The sequence below is a fragment of the Chenopodium album genome, chromosome 8, assembly GCF_948465745.1.
Source record: "Chenopodium album chromosome 8, dcCheAlbu1.1, whole genome shotgun sequence".
Taxonomy (NCBI): domain Eukaryota; kingdom Viridiplantae; phylum Streptophyta; class Magnoliopsida; order Caryophyllales; family Amaranthaceae; genus Chenopodium; species Chenopodium album.
Genome location: NC_137841.1, coordinates 72,497,050 through 72,516,377, shown reverse-complemented (window position 1 = coordinate 72,516,377; position 19,328 = coordinate 72,497,050). Strand labels below are relative to the sequence as shown.

The following is a 19,328-nucleotide window of genomic DNA, read 5'->3' as shown; positions in this document are numbered from 1 at the left end:
AGTTGACTATAATATTTGGTAGCCATAAAAAATGAGTGATTCATAGCTAGTTTGTAGTCTTTGTAAAACTTAATTATATATGACCAACAAATAGTCATGTATGGTTCGAAACAACATTATATGATCTTGAGATGTATTTCTGACGATTTTTTGAATTTTTGAGACCAGATCCCAAAGCCTCCTAAATTTGTTCGATTTTGTGTATTACAATTCCCTTCACATTTGGCTTCTGAAAAACATTTTTAATTTTAATTATGCATCGAGGTGTTTCTTAAGAACGCACGGGAGGCATATTTAGTATCCAAAGCCATCTCATTCATGCAATCATGCATGCTTAATATAACAACCTTTATCATCATATCTTAAGATGTCTTATCTTGTCTTGCCTTATCGTGCCATGTCTTACTTTGATCCTACGACAATCCAAGATGCTAACTTTAATTGCCAAGAAGATAAGAACCAAGATCCTAACCCTTTTTTTTTTTTTTTTTTTGTCTATATCCGAAATACCAAATTATATCCAAACGCTTTTGTTCATGTAGCGCTTGAAGGCAGCTTGATCTAATAAGAGTGTAGGACTGCTAAGCTAGGGTTGTCATGTTCACTAGACACTAGTGGTAGTAGTGCGCATTGTGTCAATTGTCAAGTTCAAAGCTCAATCTCATTGATTTGCCCCGCTGATTTTAGTTCTTGTTCTTTATAGCTAAGCAAATTGAGTTATTGTTTGTGGATTCACCATTATTACTCTTGAAACAGTACTATGCAAAGACCAATAGTACATATTTTGGTGTCTTTGGACTTTGGTGATGTACCATCTCATATTTTCTTATATCATTTGTATAATGATTTAAAATCAATGATAAGATGTGACATAAATTAAGGGAAAGAAATGATATCACCATCTTGGTACCCTTAAGGCTTTATTGCTTTAATTGAAGAAAAATTAGTCTTTTACTTTTCTTAATTTGAAAATTTTATCTCGTTTTTACTCATATGAAACACAAAAACCAACACAATAAATAAAAATTTATTAATATAATTCAAACGGTTGATGTGCCTCAGCTCACATCATTTCAACTCTGCTTGTTGCGGTCACATATGAGTTAGCTTTAACTACATATAAAATAGCTTTAACTTTTGGCAAGTTCACTATAGGCTACTTGTATCCATTACTTCATCCGTCCCCTTAAGTTGACAAGAATCACCTTGACATGTTTATACTACTTTTGATACATCTTTCCTCTCAACTTTTTTCGTGTAAATCTATAATCTCAAACGTAATATCAATTCGACTCAAAACACTCTAAGACGAATCCCATAGAAGGAGATCAATGTTATATCTTGGTGTGATAGTGATACTTATATGTGAAAGAGATGGACTAGACTGTTGATAGAAACTACAAGTACTTGTAGAACAAAAATAGAGATCAACTTAAAATTAATCTTTCTTACTTTCTGATGAAACTCATAAAGAACAATCCCTAACCACAAAATGACATACAAAGTGAAAAAACAGCTATTCCGTACTCAAAAGGACAGATTAGAAGCAAACAGTAGTACAGTAATAGTACTTGATTTTGTACAGTTGTAGTGTAGTACTAACCTTCCCATTTACAAACACATCATCTAGTCAAACTCCAAACTCCAAATATTATTGGCAAAAGTATGTATCTCAATCATATTTTTACTGTTAATATTCAGGTGTGCCACTCAATTTGATTTTTTGAAAGTTATCTTTTTTTTTTTTTTTTTTTTTACGTGGTCTTGATTGATAAAATTATGTGTGTTTGAATATGCAGAGACTCAAATCAAAGCTCGACAACATCTTCTACAAATGGTACGTACATCGATCGAATCGAAGAAAGACAGCCACAAAGAGTGAAAGGTTCATAATTCAAATAGCATGAACTTTTTTGTTGTTAGTAGACGTTTCAATGTTTCATATGTTAATTATATAAATGTGTCATTGTAGTTGGAAAAGCACTACACTTATGGTGGTACGATTTATGTTTTTGTTGCTAGTAACAGACGTTTCAATGTTGCATATGTTAACTATAAATACATCATTAGTGTTGGAAAAGTCGTATTGATCGTACGATTTATGTTTCTGTTGCTAGTAACGACACTTTCAATGTGTCGTGTGTTAACTATAAATGCATCATTAGATGGAAAAGTCATATTGATCATACGATTTATATGTTTGTTGCTATAACAACACTTTTCAATGTGTCGTGTGTTAACTATAAATGCATCATTAGTGTTGGAAAAGTCGTATTGATGGTACGATTTACGTTTTTGTTGTTAGTAATGAGACTTTTCAATTTGTCGTGTATTAAGTATAAATGCATCATTATAGTTGGAAAAGCACTACTCATGTGGGCGTACGATTTGTATTTTTTGTGGTTTTGGCTAGCAACGATTTGAACAAGAATATATGACAAGTTTTTAAAACCGAATAAAGATGAACTTAATCTCTTTTTATGTCTTACTGTAAGTTTTCTACAAGAAATGTTACTGGTCCAATGGAATGGACGAGAATTTTCAAGTCAATCAAGAGAATCAACTTAACTGTAAGGTAAATTTGCAGTATCTTAAAACCGTATAATATTCTAGTTCTAATCCATAATAAGATAACCACATCATTCAGGCCTTAATGTAGGATTCATCAGCAAAGGGACAAAGCAAAAAAAGAGCCATCATCAAGGATTTCAAGTAAGGATTTCGAGTACTATTGATATGATTAATCCGAACCTAAGCCAATCTCAACATCTTTTCGCCGCAGTGCTAACAAAACCTCCAATGATCTGTCAATAATTAAGCTATGAATGCAGATCATTCATTTTGGGCTCCTAATATTACAATATGCTTACAGCTTCCCTCGGCAGAACCGGCACAATCATGATAATCAATACACAAAAACATTACAGAGAAAAGGTAAGAAAATTCAAAAAATGAAGTCTAAACCAACATGGTTGCATTTTGAACTTGCCATTGATAGTATAAACTAATTAATTTCAGCTATATGGTACAAAAATGCTCAGAAATGGAAGTTAGTATTGGTAGGAACCGTGCGCTGGGACACTCTGATAAGCACTATGCTGGGCATTCATGTTTCTATAGGGGCTCTGTTGTGCATTGTTCTGTTGATAAGGAATTTGATGGTGGTTCTGATAAGTACTCTGATAAGCAGTTTGTTGTGGAGCCATGCTGTGATAAGAGCTTTGTCCTTTCGGATCTGGATAAGAGCCCTGATGAGTATTATTGGGCCCACTATAATTGGTGTAATTAGCCGGTGCAGGAGGATAACGATCAGACGCACCACGAATGTCAGCCACAGGATCTGAGCCACCAAGGTAAGGATCATGAAGCTTCATTCTCATTCCAGGAGCCTGGATGAGATAAATAGAACAGCATTATACACAGCATACCCAGTTTTTCTTTTCACGTATCTGATAAAGCCACATACAAAGACCATGTAAAAGCAAGTGATTGTTTGGTTTCAAATCAAGGGTAACCCTTGGCAGTGCCAAAATGCAATGCAGCCACTTAAACACAATTGGATAACACTGTATGTCCTACTGTCAAATTACAGTCCACATTTCCACTGTGCTGCATCATATCAACTGAGAGTAACGACTGAAACTAAAGAGACACTAACAAAGCATTCCAGTCATTAGAAGCCAGAGCTTCACTTAACCCAGTTGGTTTCAGATTTCTACTTTATTCATAGAAGGCTCAGAATGCAAACTAACCAAAATGTACCCCTGCCCAATCCAGATTTATTACTCCTGACCCCAAAAGTAAACCACTGCTTATTACATGAGATTAGCCCAATTTATACAGTATGGCTGTATGGTAGACCGTTGTATACAAAGAACTCAGTAATTGATTTTCTGTCTCCTTAGAACCCAGTAATTGATTTTATCCTAGTACCTATGTGCCAGGCAATACAGACCCTTTTATCTCCACTATGCTTGTTAGCACTTTTACACATTATTAATTACTTTGTAAATTTATTCACAAATCTCACAAAAGGAATCACCCAGCCCTTCTAAGGAAGAGATTAGCTTGTGCCTCACTCAACCCCACCTACAATGGGATGCCAAAATCCATACTAGGACGTTGTAATTGTTGTTTATTGCATACTAGCAATTGTAACACAATACTGACTAATAATAACACATTTGTATATTCAGATCTCCTCAGATAAATACAAGAGGGATAATACACACTTCATTTCCAGCTGCTGCACCCATGTCCTAAAATCAAAATCTCCACACACATACAAAGCCTTACTCTAAATTCCCCCATTCAATCTTAGAGATGGACTATCAAGTAAGGCTCACAATCCTCACATACCCATACGTAGATTAATATTCAAAACATTTTTAAATTTTACAGGGAGCCATAACTTCCAAATTTTTAAGAAGAAACAAGAAATCTCAGGCATTGCATCTGTTCATGTATTGTTGATGAAAATAGCGATTTTGAAAGTGCAGGAAGATAAAGTAACAAGGGGTACAGCGGGAACGTACCTCAGGAGTTTTGGCATAGAAGCTTCCTCCTGCTCCAGGAGCAGAACTAATCCCACTACTTAGGTAGTGAGACTCCATAGAACTGTTAGGATTTGAGTACCTGTGAGACTCCATGGAACTGTTAGGATTCGAGTACCTGTGAGACTCCATGGAACTGTTAGGATTCGAGTACCTGTGAGACTCCATGGAACTGTTGGGATTCGAGTACCTATGAGACTCCATGGAACTGTTTGGATTTGGATACCTATAGAAGCAACAAAATATTTCAAAAATTATAACAATAAGATTTTGCAAATATTTAAAAAATTTAAAAACAGCTTGAAAGCAAATGAGAATGAATATTAAATAATTTTGCACAAGGATAAGTCCTAATTATCAGTACCTAGATGCACTTGGCGGGGCTGGGTAACTAGCAGGCTCAAAGTCATGCATTCCACCCTAAGGAAAAGCAAATAAAAGGGTTAGATCTCATTATGAAAGCAACGTACCAAACAGGGGAAAAAAAAACAAAATTATTACTCAGGGGGAATTCAAAAATTATTTGCTAAATAATAATTATAATAATAATAAAAAAATAAAAAAAAATAAAAAATAAAAAAAAAAACCCCTCAGTTGAGCACTGGATCATAGATTAGCAAAACAGCTGAAAAAGAAAAAAGCAGGGAGGCCTATTATGATGTATGAAACAAAAGTGAAAATTTGATCTGAAAAAACAAGCTTGGACAGTTGGACCTATTCTCCATTAAACAAAACTCACAATGCGAAATGCAAAAGTGTCATCTTGACAATTTGACCGATAACAATAAAAATCACAAATTATAAGATAAGCCATAAAAAATTAAAAACACCACAATGTTAAGGGTGTAAGGCACCATTTATACATGTCAAAAAAAAAAAAAATCACAGGTTCACGATAATCATTTTCTGATAACCAAGTGATCATTAATAATTTAGGATCCTGATTCGTGCCTCTGAATCTATAACGCCATGAGGTGCCCTATAGGCAGTCCCTGGAATTAACCTTTTTCCATATGCTGCTTTAGTTTCTTATGCATTACATCCTATCTCTCTCTCCCCCCCCCCCCCCCCCTTCTCTCTCTCTCTCTCTCTCTCTTCTCTCTATCCAGCTGCAACCATCAGGACCACCTTCATCATCATCATCACCAATGCATACACTGATTTACTTTTCAGGCAACATTCCCAAATCAGCAACCAATATGTAATTACATGCCTATTTCCAGCACCAGCACAATGCAAATTTGGTGGGTTTCAAATATCCGAGTTTCATTGCAAACTGGACTTCTCTCTCATTTACGATGATTTTCATACTTGTCACCACATCCTAATAGAATTGGATTTGAATCCAGAAGCAAGCATCTCAACAAGTCAACATTCACGAATTTAGGAGGTTTAAAGACTTTGACCAAATGAGGAAACAGACCCCGGGGTCACGATCCTGCTTGTGGTGTAGAATTGGCAGAGGATATAAAGATAGTGGCCAGAGTAAGTGAAAGAAGAAAGATACTTCAAATGTTGATGCGACTACAGATAGCCAAAGTAACATGCCATTGGTTAACTAATCACTAAGCTCACTGGTAGTCTGTTTTTAGGTAAATTCAGCTGTTAGGCCAGAGGTGAAAGAAGGGGATAGAGGATATCACATAAAAGGTACTGAAATTCCAACCACTATAGTTTGATATGCCCAACTCCTTTGCTTTTTTTTTAATTTTAATTAGATGGTAATCATGTCAGACATAGACCCTATTTGGTAATTAGCGAATAGCTGATTGGTAAGAGCTGATTGCATTAGCTATTTTGACTAGCTAGAATTGGTAAGGACTTATTAGCTAGAATTGTTTGATAAAATTAGCTTATTAGTTATTTAGTTGTACCTGTTTTGTTAGTTGAAGTGTTGAACACATAAACTGACAATTTAGGACATTGACATTTTATTTTACTTGTAAATAACACAACCATTGCAAACTATACGTACTGCCATATATATTTGCGAAAAAAGCAGTTTTTTTTATAATTTATAAAATCAATTTCTTAAGGTTCCATAATTGAGAAATAAAAGAAAAAAAAAAACACATGCTAACTAATATGTAGTACATAACTTAACAAATGAACTATTCTAAAACCAAGTTGAACAAGCATACAACTATACTAGCTACCCAAATTGTTCCTTCTTTCTCTATCATAGTATCATCTTCTCCTCTCACCTCATTTACCGGGGAAAAAAAAAAAAAAAAAAAAAAAAAAAAATCTCACAACGCCAATCGCACCCAAATTATCTACCATAATTTTCAATTTCCATCCATCTTTATGCTTGTGATAAAAGTTGAAGATGGAGTAATTATCAAATCTAGCTCTAAGTTCTATACAATTTGACATGCAAAGCGTTAAATCTTTTTTTTTTTCCTGGTTTCTTGTAATCTGGTAAAATTAAATCTTGTATCTATTTGACAAATTTTTCTTTCCATCTCCAATTCTCCATTGTTTTTATAATTTATTTTTATTTTTTATGTACTACATACTTCGTAACTCTAATTGATCTAGTTGGGAATGTAATTAAGGACATATTTGTCACTTTGTCATGGGATATCAAAATCCTATTCTCAAAACGCTGGGTGAAACAACGTTTTCAAAATCAGCTGATTGGTCCCAATCCGCTCTTTAATCTACTCATTACCAAACAATAGGAAGGGAGGATTTGAGTGGTCAAACAGCTAGTTTTGCCCCAATCTGCTAATTTGTCCCCAATCCTCTCTTAACCAAACAGGGTCGTAAACTTCTCATTGCAATTTTTTTGTCAGTTTGGTCGCACAAATATGCCAGATAACACACCAGTAGCCTTTCAAAAGTGCATTATAGAAAGGACACCAGTGATAGTATTCAATTCATCAGTAGATGGCTGAGGCATGTATAATAACATCCCTCTTAATTTATATGTAGATGGTTAAGGCAAATTCATAATCATTATTTTTTCCTTTCTGTACACTTCAAATCATGAAAGGACAAGAGCTATTCTCTGCAATGCAGACCACAAGAGCAACACCAAGAAAATCTTAACAACACAAGCAACTTTCTATCAGGAGAGGATTTACCTTGACAGCATTGTAGCTACCAGCGGATCCCATTCTTGCTGGATCAGGTCCCAAGGGTCCTCCTCGTGGATAACCTCCAGTGGGACCATATCCATGAACAGGTCTAGGTGGAGGTGGAGCTGGCTCTGCAGTGGCAGTAGCATCCCTCAAGCATCTAGCCCTTAGCCTTGATGCTATCTCTGCCAGAGCATCTTTGGCTACTGCAAAACTTCCGGACACCTGAAAATAATATTTTACAATTGACATGAACACATTCCAAATATCGCCAATAAATGGACTACGTGGATAAAACAGACCAAAATCAGCAGTACATGTTCATTAATCTTATTACCTGCACGAGCTCTTCATCTTCTGAAGCACACTCGGGCTTTTCATCCTTAGAATAAACACGAATGTCTGCCTGTGTTCTCCTTCTCATTTCATTTATAACTGTGCCTCCTTGTCCAAGGAGGCACCCAACCTTATTAGAGGGAACCAGCAGCCTTGAAGTAATTATACCCTTCTCGGAAACATCGCTTACTTTATTTTGAAGCATGAGAATTGCATCAATTGTCTGTGATCTTTGATTTCGCAAAGTCTGATACAAAACAAATACAGTAATCAATGGTACAGAATAGCAGCTAGTATTTCATTTTCAGCAGAAGTTGCAATGGTAGAAATGATCACATCCAAATTAAGAATAATCAGATGGCATACGGTGTGGCCTACAGGTTATTCTTTACAACAGCAGCTGTTAGAAGAACAAAGATTTACCTCAAAAGCTGAAACACGAATAACACGCTCCTCTGACTGGGTGGATGCATCTTCAACATGAATACTTGTACCAGTTTCCTGCTGTAACTGTCGCACATTCATGCCTCCTTTGCCAATCACTCCTCCAATCTTGCTGCCTGAACATAAAATTTTCAAGGAATATTCACCTGAAGGTTCAACACCAGGCCTGGTCAAATCATCATCAAAAGCGCCATGGTTGTGTCCAGGGTGGCGCCCAAAGTCCTCCATCCATGGTGGTGGTGGCATGTGTCGAGCAGGATCACGTGGAGACCACATTGGTTCACCTCCACGAGGTGGAGGCAAATTTGTTAAAGGAGGACCCACAGCTAGAAAACCAGGGCCACGGGACGGCAGGGAATAATTTAATGCTTTCTCTTTGCGTGGGTTCTGATGCAACAATGTTGAAACATCATAGAGTGCTCTCTTCAGAACAGATGGTTTTCCTTGCATCTGTTTAAAGCCAAAAAATAAATAAATTAAGAGAATGAATAACAATTGACGATAAATTGACAAATATGTGTTAACCTCTGAAAGTATATTCATACCTAGAAAGACATCTGCCACTACACCCATAATCCTATTGCTGGCATAATATGAATGTGCAATAACAACAATACAACACCATAAAAAAAAATTAAAAAAATAAAATAAAATAAAAAATAAAAAGTTTACAGATCACTGGTATCACATTCTTAATTATATTCCTGAGAGGTTCATTGACCCCTATGTTCTTTTCACCTTAATAAACCTCTTAAATAAAAATATCTTTAGTTGTGTAGCTTAGTATCCCTTTATCTATTACTTGTTTTTTTTAAGATATATAAAGACAAGGCCATATATCTACAATTTAATCTAATCCCTCCAACTTGCTTTTGATAAATGCTTGAAAAGGAAACTCTCCTAAGTATCAACAAAACTTATTTCTTTTCTCACTTCCCTTCCAAAGGAGGAAGTATGATGCAAAGAAACCAGGGAGACTGAAGAAGTGGGAGAAGCAAAAGAAACCGGAGTAAAGATTAACAGCCAAATTCTATTCACATTAGAATCTAGTGCTGGCCTGAAACCATGAGTATTAAAGGAGACTGAAGCAGATGGAGAAGCTGGAAATCCAGCAAAACACTTTTTGCCTGTCCTCTGTTCCATTAGTTACACAGATTTCTTAATCAATTCCAAACTATAGCACGTAAAAACACAAAAAAAAATTGCATTTCAAGTATACAGTATTATCAGATAAGTACTTCAGATAATAGTTATGACTTATGAGTAGCAAAAAGATAACATAGAGATAAAACGTAGCCCAAATTTATGAAAATTTTTCAAGCAAATTTTTCAAATAAAAGGATCGTCTCAAAGTTCCTAAAACACAGCAGAATAAACAACCATCAAATCTAACAACTAAAAATAGTTCTAGCTGTTGGTGTCATATGCTCTAAGAGGTTAGTGTCACCCGGAGACTATCGATAAATAATAAACATTCGTGCTGCTTGCATGAATAAAGAGCTCAAAACTCCTAATTCATTATAAAGGACACATTACCCAATTCTCAAGTACCTAGTTGGCTTTAAGAATCTACAGGATCCTTTTACATGTTGCTTCAAACCATTAGCATTATTCTAAAATCAATCATGTTGATAATCCAAGAAAGAAGTTATCATAAATTACTAGCCAGACAAGGACATGACATTAAACTAAATTAATCAAGAAATAAAAGTAAATCTCATATGATCGGTTGTCATCTAATAATTCAACATCCCACAAGATGAACCAACGGAAATTGAGGAGATATAGCCAGAGTCTTGCCTAGACAACAGAGAGAGTTACAATGTAGCTTTAGAAACATAAGCGTTCTGGAAGGTTATAAATATAAATGTGTGAATCCAATCCAATCACTCTGTTCTATAATGTTAGACTAAATCAACAACATATGATAATACTAATAATTTAACCTTAACTTGTTTATAACAGAAACAAAGAGCCCACACTTCTTCAGAAGACATTACACTTTAAAAAAATATATAAATGCGTGAATCCAGTGCAATCACTCTGTTCTATAATGTTAAACTAAATCAACAACAAATTTCTGTTAAGAAGCCAGATGCTAGTAAAATTAAGTCATTTTCACCTTATTGTTCCCAAATATCTCTAATGTCAACTCAAGATGTTGATTCATGTCCATTTTTATGAATGGTGCATCAACAATATAATAAAATAAGGCAATACCTGCACAAGTTCATCGGTACTTAGGGCACATGACGGAAGATGCTCAGATGGAAGCACACGAATGCTAGCACCAGTCTCACTCCTCAATCTCTGAATAACATCTCCACCTTTGCCAATAAGGCATCCTACCATATTATTCGGAACAAGAAGACGAGCAGTGACCATGCAGTTCTCATCTTCAACGTCTTCCTTCCCAGCTGACAAGTCTTCCTCGATAATCCTGTCATGAACTCGCATGAGAGCTTCTTGAGCAGGACAATGTGATGGCATGATCTCATTCCCCTCACCCGCCTCTTTATTTGAGCTTTTCTCAGGAGGACTATAAATCATTATCACCCGCTCATCTGATCCAGGAATTGAGTCAGAAACAGTTATTTTCGACTTCGTCTCTTCTCTCAAGACTTTAATTATGCCACCACCTTTGCCAATAACACTCCCAATTTTTTTAGATGGGCAGAGAATCCGGTAAACAGTGTCAGTAGGGTTAGGAACCTGAGTATTCTCAATATGTTCCGGCCTAGAATTATTCCATCTTCCTTTCTTATTCGCCCCTTTCTTCTTAAATGAGGTGCCTTGCCGTCCTTTAAGAGCACCCTTTCTGTCCTCTTCCATCGGTTCGACTATCCCGAAATCTAATTAGTCACAAAACCCTACAGAATTGCAAACTTCACATAAATCACCACACACATAATACATTACTTCCAACGGGATTTCCACACCATATAAATCACACCAGATTCTTTCATACAACAATTCCCATTTCTAATACTTATACAACCACCTCAATCAAAAATGAAGCTGATTTCTTCCAGCTCCCAAATGCAACAATGCAATCACATACCGCAACAAAACCAAAAAATTACTTCAAATTAGTTGATTTAACCCTAATCTATCATCATATTAAACAAATTACCGCACTTCCGCTAACAATCATGAATAAATAAAGCTACAATTTTCCAGAAACATTGGTAATAAACACATTAAAGCATGAATTCACCCACAACAAATGAACATTAATTCAAAAAAAAAAAAAAAACATATACAAAATTAGGGTTTAAGCGGTGAAAAAAGTGTTACCGGAGTGAGAGGCTGAGGAGAGAGAAAGTATTAATCAGGCGGAAATTATTGAATGAATCCCTGAAAAAATAAACTGCTACTCGTAAACGCTCTTCATCTTCGAAGAATTCGATGCGAACCAATTTCGCTTCGCTACGAAAATTAGGGTTCTTCTCTTTTTCGTTTCTTCCTCTTTATTTTTCAGCCTATTTAAAAATTGAATTTTCTGCAATTACTTTTTTTCTTGGCAAAATTGGTTAAAACGCCCTGAAATATGGCTTAGGTGCACCGAACACTCTGAACTTTTCGTATTAGCCAAAACACCACCATTTATGGTGTAAGGTGCGATTCGTGCCTTAAATGAAAAATTCCGGCCACTTATTTCATCGAATTAGGTGAATATTCACTCTCTAGAACAATTTAAAGAATGGTGAACAATTCTCATTCACTTGGCAAGCTCAGATTCACCTCCTTTGATGAAATAAGTTGTCGTAATTTTTCATTTAAGGCACGTGTCGCACCATACATCATAGTTGGTGGTGTTTTGGCTACTAAGCAAAGTTCAAGGTGCTCAATGCACCTAAGCCATACTTCAATGTGTTGTGGCCAATTTTGCCTTTTTTCTTCAATTCATAGTTGTCTTTGGTTTTCTTGTTTCTTTATTTATTACTCCGTACGATTTTCTTTGAAGGAATTAATTTCCTACAGGGCTAACAATAGTATGGGCTTGGTAAATGGCCTTCGAACTGGTTACTTAAAAGGGATTTCAATGGGTTCGGATTGGATGGAGTTTCACCCGCATCGACACCATCCACCAGCTAACATGGCTTACATCCATCCATTACTCGTGTATGGGTGACTTGGGTGAATGAGGTTTATTTAGCGCACTTTATTTTATGATCTTGTTACTCATGTCAGATGAGGTTAGAAAAAATTAGTTCTGAATACACTTTACTATTTTACGAGCTTATGTATTTTAATTTATTTTTATTTAAACATAAGTTTTAATAAGACTTAGACCCCGTTCACTTTACCTTGTTTTTGCTGAACTGAAATTATTTTTACTGGAACAAAATTATATTTGCTGAACTTAAATTATTTTTACTGAACTGAAATTATATTTATTGATTTTCTATTATAATTTTTTTTTAAAAAAACAGAATTTTACTGAACTGAATTTATTTTTACTGAAATGAAAATTAAATTTATATGGTGAATTTGAAAAAACTGGTGGTATATGATGAATTAAGTTAAAACTAAATGGTATATCACTATATCGTGACAAATCCGTAGAAACAAACATACCACTAATACAAGTAAATTCTTACGCTTCATTCTCTATTTTTGTCGTTTGTATGTAATTAGTATATCTATCTCACATTATTTATTATAAAATTCTCGTTTCACCGACTATATAAGGTTTAATAAAGTCAATTACATTTGTTGTGTGATCTTGAATTCAACGGATAAGATAATATGAATATTTATAAGCATTTTAATAATTTTAACATGCCGAAAATGATTGGTGATTGTTGGAGGAAGTGGAATAAACAAAGTTGTCTTTAAAAATAAAAATAAAAACAAAAATAAAAAAGTAAAGGATGCTAATAATTTTCATGGATTACAGGCATCCGACATCTACAATCGATAATTAACGAAAAAGAAAATAGATTTGACAAAATCCAACAAGGATTAATAAGGCGAATCAAACATGACCTAATTTCAAGAGTTTGAATCCATCAACTATAAATGCTATAAGTTAGGTGAGATTCACATTCACTTATTGTCTTACCTTCTTGTTTGCCTCGTTCTCAAACTAGTTTGTAACTACATCTTGAGGCCTTGAACAACCAAAATATGAAAATAGTAGCTCAAACCTGTGGATTGACCAGCTTAATTAAGAAGTTTAGATGGGCATTCACACGAATCCACTCAATTGCATGTGAAAAGAAACCATCTAATCATGTGGCTACTGGCTCGTGCCTACGTTTGTCGACCACTTCCAAGGTACTTCGTTCTATAGTTCTATTTGTTACAAACACATTTGCTATACTTGACTTTTTAGCTTACTATACATCATGTTAGATGACTAGTTCAATGAAAAGATGATAGTTAAGATAATCAATCATTTGACTTTGTAAATCATTCAAATAATTTACTTTCAATTTACTCCCTCCGTTCCACAATGATGTTCCTGTTTTGAATCTTTGACTTTTTTAAGAAAGAGAGAATCTTCTAAATTTCTCTTAATCTATAAGAGCAAATATAGTCATGTGGGATCTAGTTTGATTCGGTCAATCATCCACTCTTGAATGAAAGGCGGGTTTTAGACCTAAAGAAAAGAAATTCTCATATCATGTTCACAAGGGGCCCCTTCCGTCCAGGGGACATCGTCGGAGAAGTCTTGGAAGCCTTTCCTGTTCAGATCTTTGAAGACAACCCCAAGGCCGTGAAACCCCTGCTTATCCTTGAGCCCCATAAGGCATCGTTTATGGGTAAGGGATTGGCTTAAGTACTGCCATTGGGCCGGGGCCGCTTCTCGAAAAAGAGGGAGGAGCAAGTAAGCAAGTAGTCGAGTTCCTTCGCCAGCAGGTCTAATTCCGCGATAAAAGAGCTCTGTTTCCAAACAGATTTGTCCCCACTTTCGTAAGCCGAGGCCCACTCCACTCCCTGTAGGATGAAACTTTTTTCGTGACAACCTTGATCGAATGTGTAGGATAGGTGGGAGGTGGTGACACACAACGACCTACGGGGATGACTTGTGGCTAGGGGTGATTATTAATATCTAACTTTTATAATTTTTGTTAGTGTGAGATTAAAGATATTTGTGGTCAAAGATGGGTAAAATTTTGCATCGATTTGCGAAACAGCAACATCATTATGAAACGGAGGGAGTAATTAGTAAGCTATTTAAAAAAAAAAAAAATCATAATTTTGTTAAATTCGTTTGGTATCAATTTTAATAATTTTGCTTAAACTGAAGATATTAATAATACTTGAATGATGTTTTTTCTTAATGGAATATGTGCTTGTGAAAGTGAAACCAACTACTATTACAAAGCAGTACAAATATATTCAAGATATCCTCTCTATTACTCTATATGAGGTGAAATTCTTAACAAAGACGAGATATATTATTAAAAGATTATCTTTACATGAGTTACATCAATGATCAATATGATTACAAGAAAATTGGATGTAGGTAATAACATAAACTAATAAAAAGTACACAATTAATACAAAGACTTGGCGATTTAAACTATAAAAGAAGTATCACAAATTCACAATAGATAGATAGAAATTAAGAATTGTTAATCCATTATTGTAGAACAAAGGATTTTGTTTATCTAACTTCCATTGGATACAATTTCCCCAAAATACACTACATTTCAAAAGTACTTTGTATATAACACATGTACCATCTCTGACTAGCTAAATTTTTTTAATATGTAGTCAACTTTGTTTTGTACATTCAAAAACCAAAACTGTTAACAAGGGAAAATATTTCCAAAAAACCTCAATTAACATCTAATCTAAACCTTAATTAAACAAGTCCTAATCCCATTCCACATACAACTTGATCATCATTATTATTAACCTTCTGACTCATTGACTCGGCCTTCACACCCGAGTCACACCCGAACCCGAGCGTCAGCTCGAGTTCCACCTCACCATCATCACCGTTCTCCCTCTCCACCACCACCTCGGCAGCATCGACCGTTACATCGGTCGATACCAAGCTCGTGTGCGTGGTACTCCCGGGCTCGTCCGGGTGGCTCACGGTGGAGTCATGGCTCGTACTTGACCCGTTCAACTCGGCCGAGTCAGGCCGAGTTGACTCAGCCGCCGCCATCACCTGAAGAGCGGTTGCAGCAGCCGACTCGGCTTTAGAAGCCGGCTTGGACTTGGAGCCGACACGCTTGAACCGAGTCCGAGTCGGCTTGACTCTTTGCAACCCAGCCGCAGCCGAGCTGTTGTTGGAGTGGGCGTGCTCATCTTTCGACACGTGGCGAATGTCGTAAGCCCCTTGGATAGGCGGGGAGTTAGCCGCGGCTTCAGTAGGGATCGGCGTGATCGGCGCGCCTTTTAAAACGGCTTCTATGGCTGCTTGACAAAGCTGCCATTGACCTGACCATAACAACCCAACCGAACCATAGATCGGGTTCACCATTCGACCACATGCTTCGTATAACAATGACCTGAATATTGCTGAAATAAACAAAACATTTAATCAGCACATAGGTAATTAATTAATTAACAATTAATTAATTAACAATTAATTAAATGATTAATAATTGTATTAACTTGAGAAAGAAGTTTAATCAGTTGAAGCACATCATTCCAACAACAACTTGACCCACTTGAACAAAAATAGTAACGTGGCAACCAAAACCAAGTACCCACCTAAAATCTAGGGACTATACCACTTTCCACTATTAGAATACCACTACATATTTTTGTTCTATCCATTTTAATTAAATCCAATAATTTGAAATTACATCATAAACTATTCAATTATTAGTACATGCAAAGGGTCGATAGATGTTTAATTGCATGATGCATTGATCATGATATTTTTCTCCGTCTCTAAATGTTGTTCCTACTTTGACTTTATTTTCGAAAGAGATAAAAAGACTAACCAGGGCGAAGGTGGTCAGGACCAGCGTTGATGAGGTTCATGAGACCAGCACGACCATAAAACTTAGCAAGAAAAACGGTGGCATTAGCTTGAGACTCAGGGGACTTAATCCACTGAAGACAAGGTCTAATGCTACAATCCTCGCTACAACCTTTCCGTAGCACTCGACATCCGTTACAACTCATCCGCATTTTCAAGAAACTTATCGATATCGATCAAATTTGAAATGATAGAGAGAATTAAAAGAGAGTATGTGTTAAGGTTAAGAAGGTGTTGGTTTGGGGGAAGGAAGGGAGGAAGAGAGGAGAATGTAGGAAGATATATAAATGAATGAACGAAGAAGAGGTAAATAGAAATGTTGGAAAGAGGAGAGAGAAAATAATAAAAAGTGGTTGCTGGGTTCAGGAGGCGCAGCTGTTTCCCAAAAACTGGTAAAGAGAGGGAGTGTGGTCTTTTGCCTTTTTTGGGCTATTATTTTATTACTCCTCCGTTTCAAAAAGAATGATCCATTTGGCCAAAATTTTGTTCCAAAAAGAATGACCTATTTGCATTAAAACACCATCAATTTGCAACAATATTTGTGCAAAATTAGCTTCCTCATATAAAAATTTCATTTTCCATGTTATTTTATTACTTTCTCTCTCTATTTTTTTACAAACCCCATGTAAATTTATCTTTCCAATATACTTTTACTTCTTTTTACTTAACTTCCTTAATGCCCGCGTAATCAATCAAAATGGGTCGTTCTTTTTGAGACAGAGGGAGAGTATATAAATAAAAGTTTCCAGAAAATGGGAAGAGGGGAGATGAACCTATTTTGTCATATTTGTCATACTATTAAAATAAAATAGAATTTGGTACGATATTAATTGAGTCACTCTCCAAAGAAAGAGAGTGAATTATACTTTCCAATTTCCAAATTCCAACTCTTTTGGGGAGTTTAATTTTAAATTTAATTAAGTTTAGCTTGCGTGTATTGTTTGTAATGTAGCTATAATTAGTCATTTTTTTGTAGCCTGTTGGCTTACAATGCTGTGGGCGAAACTATTTGATTAATTTAATGAGTGCTATACGTAGGAGATTAGTTTTTTATTTAATGGTTTCGTTAAGTAGTACATACCCCTGTATTTTTATACTAATGAAAAACGTTTCGTAATTATGGACTAGTACAATATGGAGGATATTCCAAGATTTTTTGGTTTCAAAAAAAGTATTCTAAGTTTTTTTTTTTTTTTTGGTAGAAAATATATTCCAATTACGTGATACAAAGTACTCTTTTACAAGTAGACGGTAGTCATATGTTAGGGCCGGTTCTGATTTACTGAATTGAACTAAACTAAGCTGAATTGAATTGAATATGACAGAAGGAAATTAGGAACCGAACTAAAATTGAGCTAAAGAGAACAGAGAGTGAGGGATAGAGCTCAAGCGTTGATGTCCATGAAAATTTTCCTTTTGCAACTGTTCATCTTAATTTTTTTTTTGTTATTAATTGAAAGTTTTATCGATCTCAATCGTTGTACCCAACCCTTAATAAACGATTAAGGCCTTGCTCTATTAAGCTTCTGGACAAAGTTAGTAGAACAACTCAAAATAATAGGGTCTAAGAAATATTGAGCAAAACATGCTTACAAAAAAAACTTCCATGCACATTATAATCTGGACAATCTATGCTTGTTCATCAACGAGATAAGGGTTGGAGAGTTGGAGCTTGGACATATCTTTTTGAAATTCAAAAATATACCACATATAGATCAGATATACTCGAATTACACTAGTAGTAGTTTTGAACGAATTAAATTGACAAACAGTACAAAAACAAAAATAGGGAGTACATAGAAAATAAAAAAAGGGGTACGAGTTCCAATTTCTGCAGCCTTCATAGTCTAAATACTAAATGCACTAAACTTTAAAAGGATTGCAATCCATCCAGCTATACTTGGCCTGGAACTTTGGAACCCTAATGGCTAATACTCCACATGCATTCATATGAATCATATCTCCATATATCTCAACACATACTTTGTACTCTTAACTTTACACATTTCGAATCTTATATCTTTATAATAGTTGAAAATGTTAAATTTAAATCAAAACGGATCTCTTGTGATTATATTTTTATAACAAATAAATTACAAAAGCGGCGGTTAAAAAAGTATATACAAATAATGCACAATCTCAAATATTTCGATTTATAATATGGAGAAAGTATTTATATTCATGCTAATTATGAATGAATCATTCTTTCACTAAAGCATAATGAGATAAATCCAATTCATAATTGCAATCATTAGTACTTATATATGATGAATTATGTGTACTTTGGAAATCTGTGTGGTTTATTCATTTGATTTTCTTTGTTGTATGGAGTATATCAAAATTGATAAATACTCGTAACTTCGTATCTATATTTATCAAAACTTAGGTAAATAAGTATAATATTAGTTACACTAATTTACGTGTTATTTTATTATGTTATTTTAAACTAAGAACCTGTTTTGATTTACTGAGCTGGATCGAATTGAATTAAACTGAATTGTTTATATACAAAATTAGAAATCAAACTGAAATTAAGCTGAAGAGAACAGTATCTTATACTCGTATTACAATAGAAAATATATTACGGAATGAATGTTTATTTTTAGTCATGGTGCTCTTAAGTCTTCATATAACATTACTCAATTACTCGGTATTGCATATCTTATCTGAAGTATATTTATTTATTTATAAAATAAATGAAAACTATTAAAAACAAAAGGAAAAAAAAAAGTGAAAAATGTGGAAATGGCATGGAAGACACGTAGCAAAAGAAGAAAGAAATAGCCATTTGGTAAAATGGCAGTCGAGAGGCATGCAAGTGAGTCCAAATAACCACGAGATAGCGCGTGAAGAACACGTGTAAATGTCAGAGTGCGGTCGAATCGCCACATAAGGTGAGAAAACTGGTGAGGGCCCACCACTCCACATCTCCAGCTCCTGGTTTTCGGGAAACCATAA

The 19,328-nt window shown here is 35.1% G+C and overlaps 2 protein-coding genes across 3 annotated transcripts; both read right to left on the bottom strand.

Annotated features, from left to right (window-relative positions):
• Positions 1-2,785: 2,785 nt before the first annotated feature.
• Positions 2,786-11,932, bottom strand: LOC145642293 (KH domain-containing protein At4g18375-like). Of its 2 annotated transcripts, none has more exons than XM_081693416.1 (8): positions 11,714-11,932; positions 10,637-11,286; positions 8,396-8,866; positions 7,974-8,219; positions 7,643-7,861; positions 4,918-4,973; positions 4,536-4,779; positions 2,786-3,389 (listed from the first exon to the last, which is right to left on the bottom strand). In XM_081693416.1, exons 2-8 carry the CDS (start codon positions 11,246-11,248, stop codon positions 3,051-3,053), a joined length of 2,187 nt encoding a protein of 728 aa, XP_081549542.1. In that variant the 5' UTR covers positions 11,249-11,286; positions 11,714-11,932; the 3' UTR covers positions 2,786-3,050. The 2 variants fall into 2 exon arrangements, with proteins under 2 accessions (XP_081549542.1, XP_081549543.1); XM_081693417.1 differs by having other exon boundaries at positions 4,536-4,707.
• A 3,182-nt stretch (positions 11,933-15,114) lies between these two features.
• LOC145556567 (LOB domain-containing protein 40-like) lies at positions 15,115-16,541 on the bottom strand. Its single transcript, XM_081618221.1, has 2 exons — positions 16,333-16,541; positions 15,115-15,901 (listed from the first exon to the last, which is right to left on the bottom strand). Exons 1-2 carry the CDS (start codon positions 16,520-16,522, stop codon positions 15,237-15,239), a joined length of 855 nt encoding a protein of 284 aa, XP_081474347.1. The 5' UTR covers positions 16,523-16,541; the 3' UTR covers positions 15,115-15,236.
• Positions 16,542-19,328: the final 2,787 nt, after the last annotated feature.

What these genes read in the sequence shown, in the direction of transcription:
- LOC145642293 (XM_081693416.1), bottom strand. Translation starts at nt 11,248, where the DNA reads ATGGAAGAGGACAGAAAGGGTGCTCTTAAAGGACGGCAAGGCACCTCA. An exon ending in GTAGCTACAATGCTGTCAAG is followed by an intron (nt 4,974 to 7,642) that starts GTAAATCCTCTC and finishes GCTTTTCCTTAG; the next exon opens with GGTGGAATGCATGACTTTGA. An exon ending in GCCCCGCCAAGTGCATCTAG is followed by an intron (nt 4,780 to 4,917) that starts GTACTGATAATT and finishes TTGCTTCTATAG; the next exon opens with GTATCCAAATCCAAACAGTT.
- LOC145556567 (XM_081618221.1), bottom strand. Translation starts at nt 16,522, where the DNA reads ATGCGGATGAGTTGTAACGGATGTCGAGTGCTACGGAAAGGTTGTAGC. An exon ending in TCCTGACCACCTTCGCCCTG is followed by an intron (nt 15,902 to 16,332) that starts GTTAGTCTTTTT and finishes TGTTTATTTCAG; the next exon opens with CAATATTCAGGTCATTGTTA.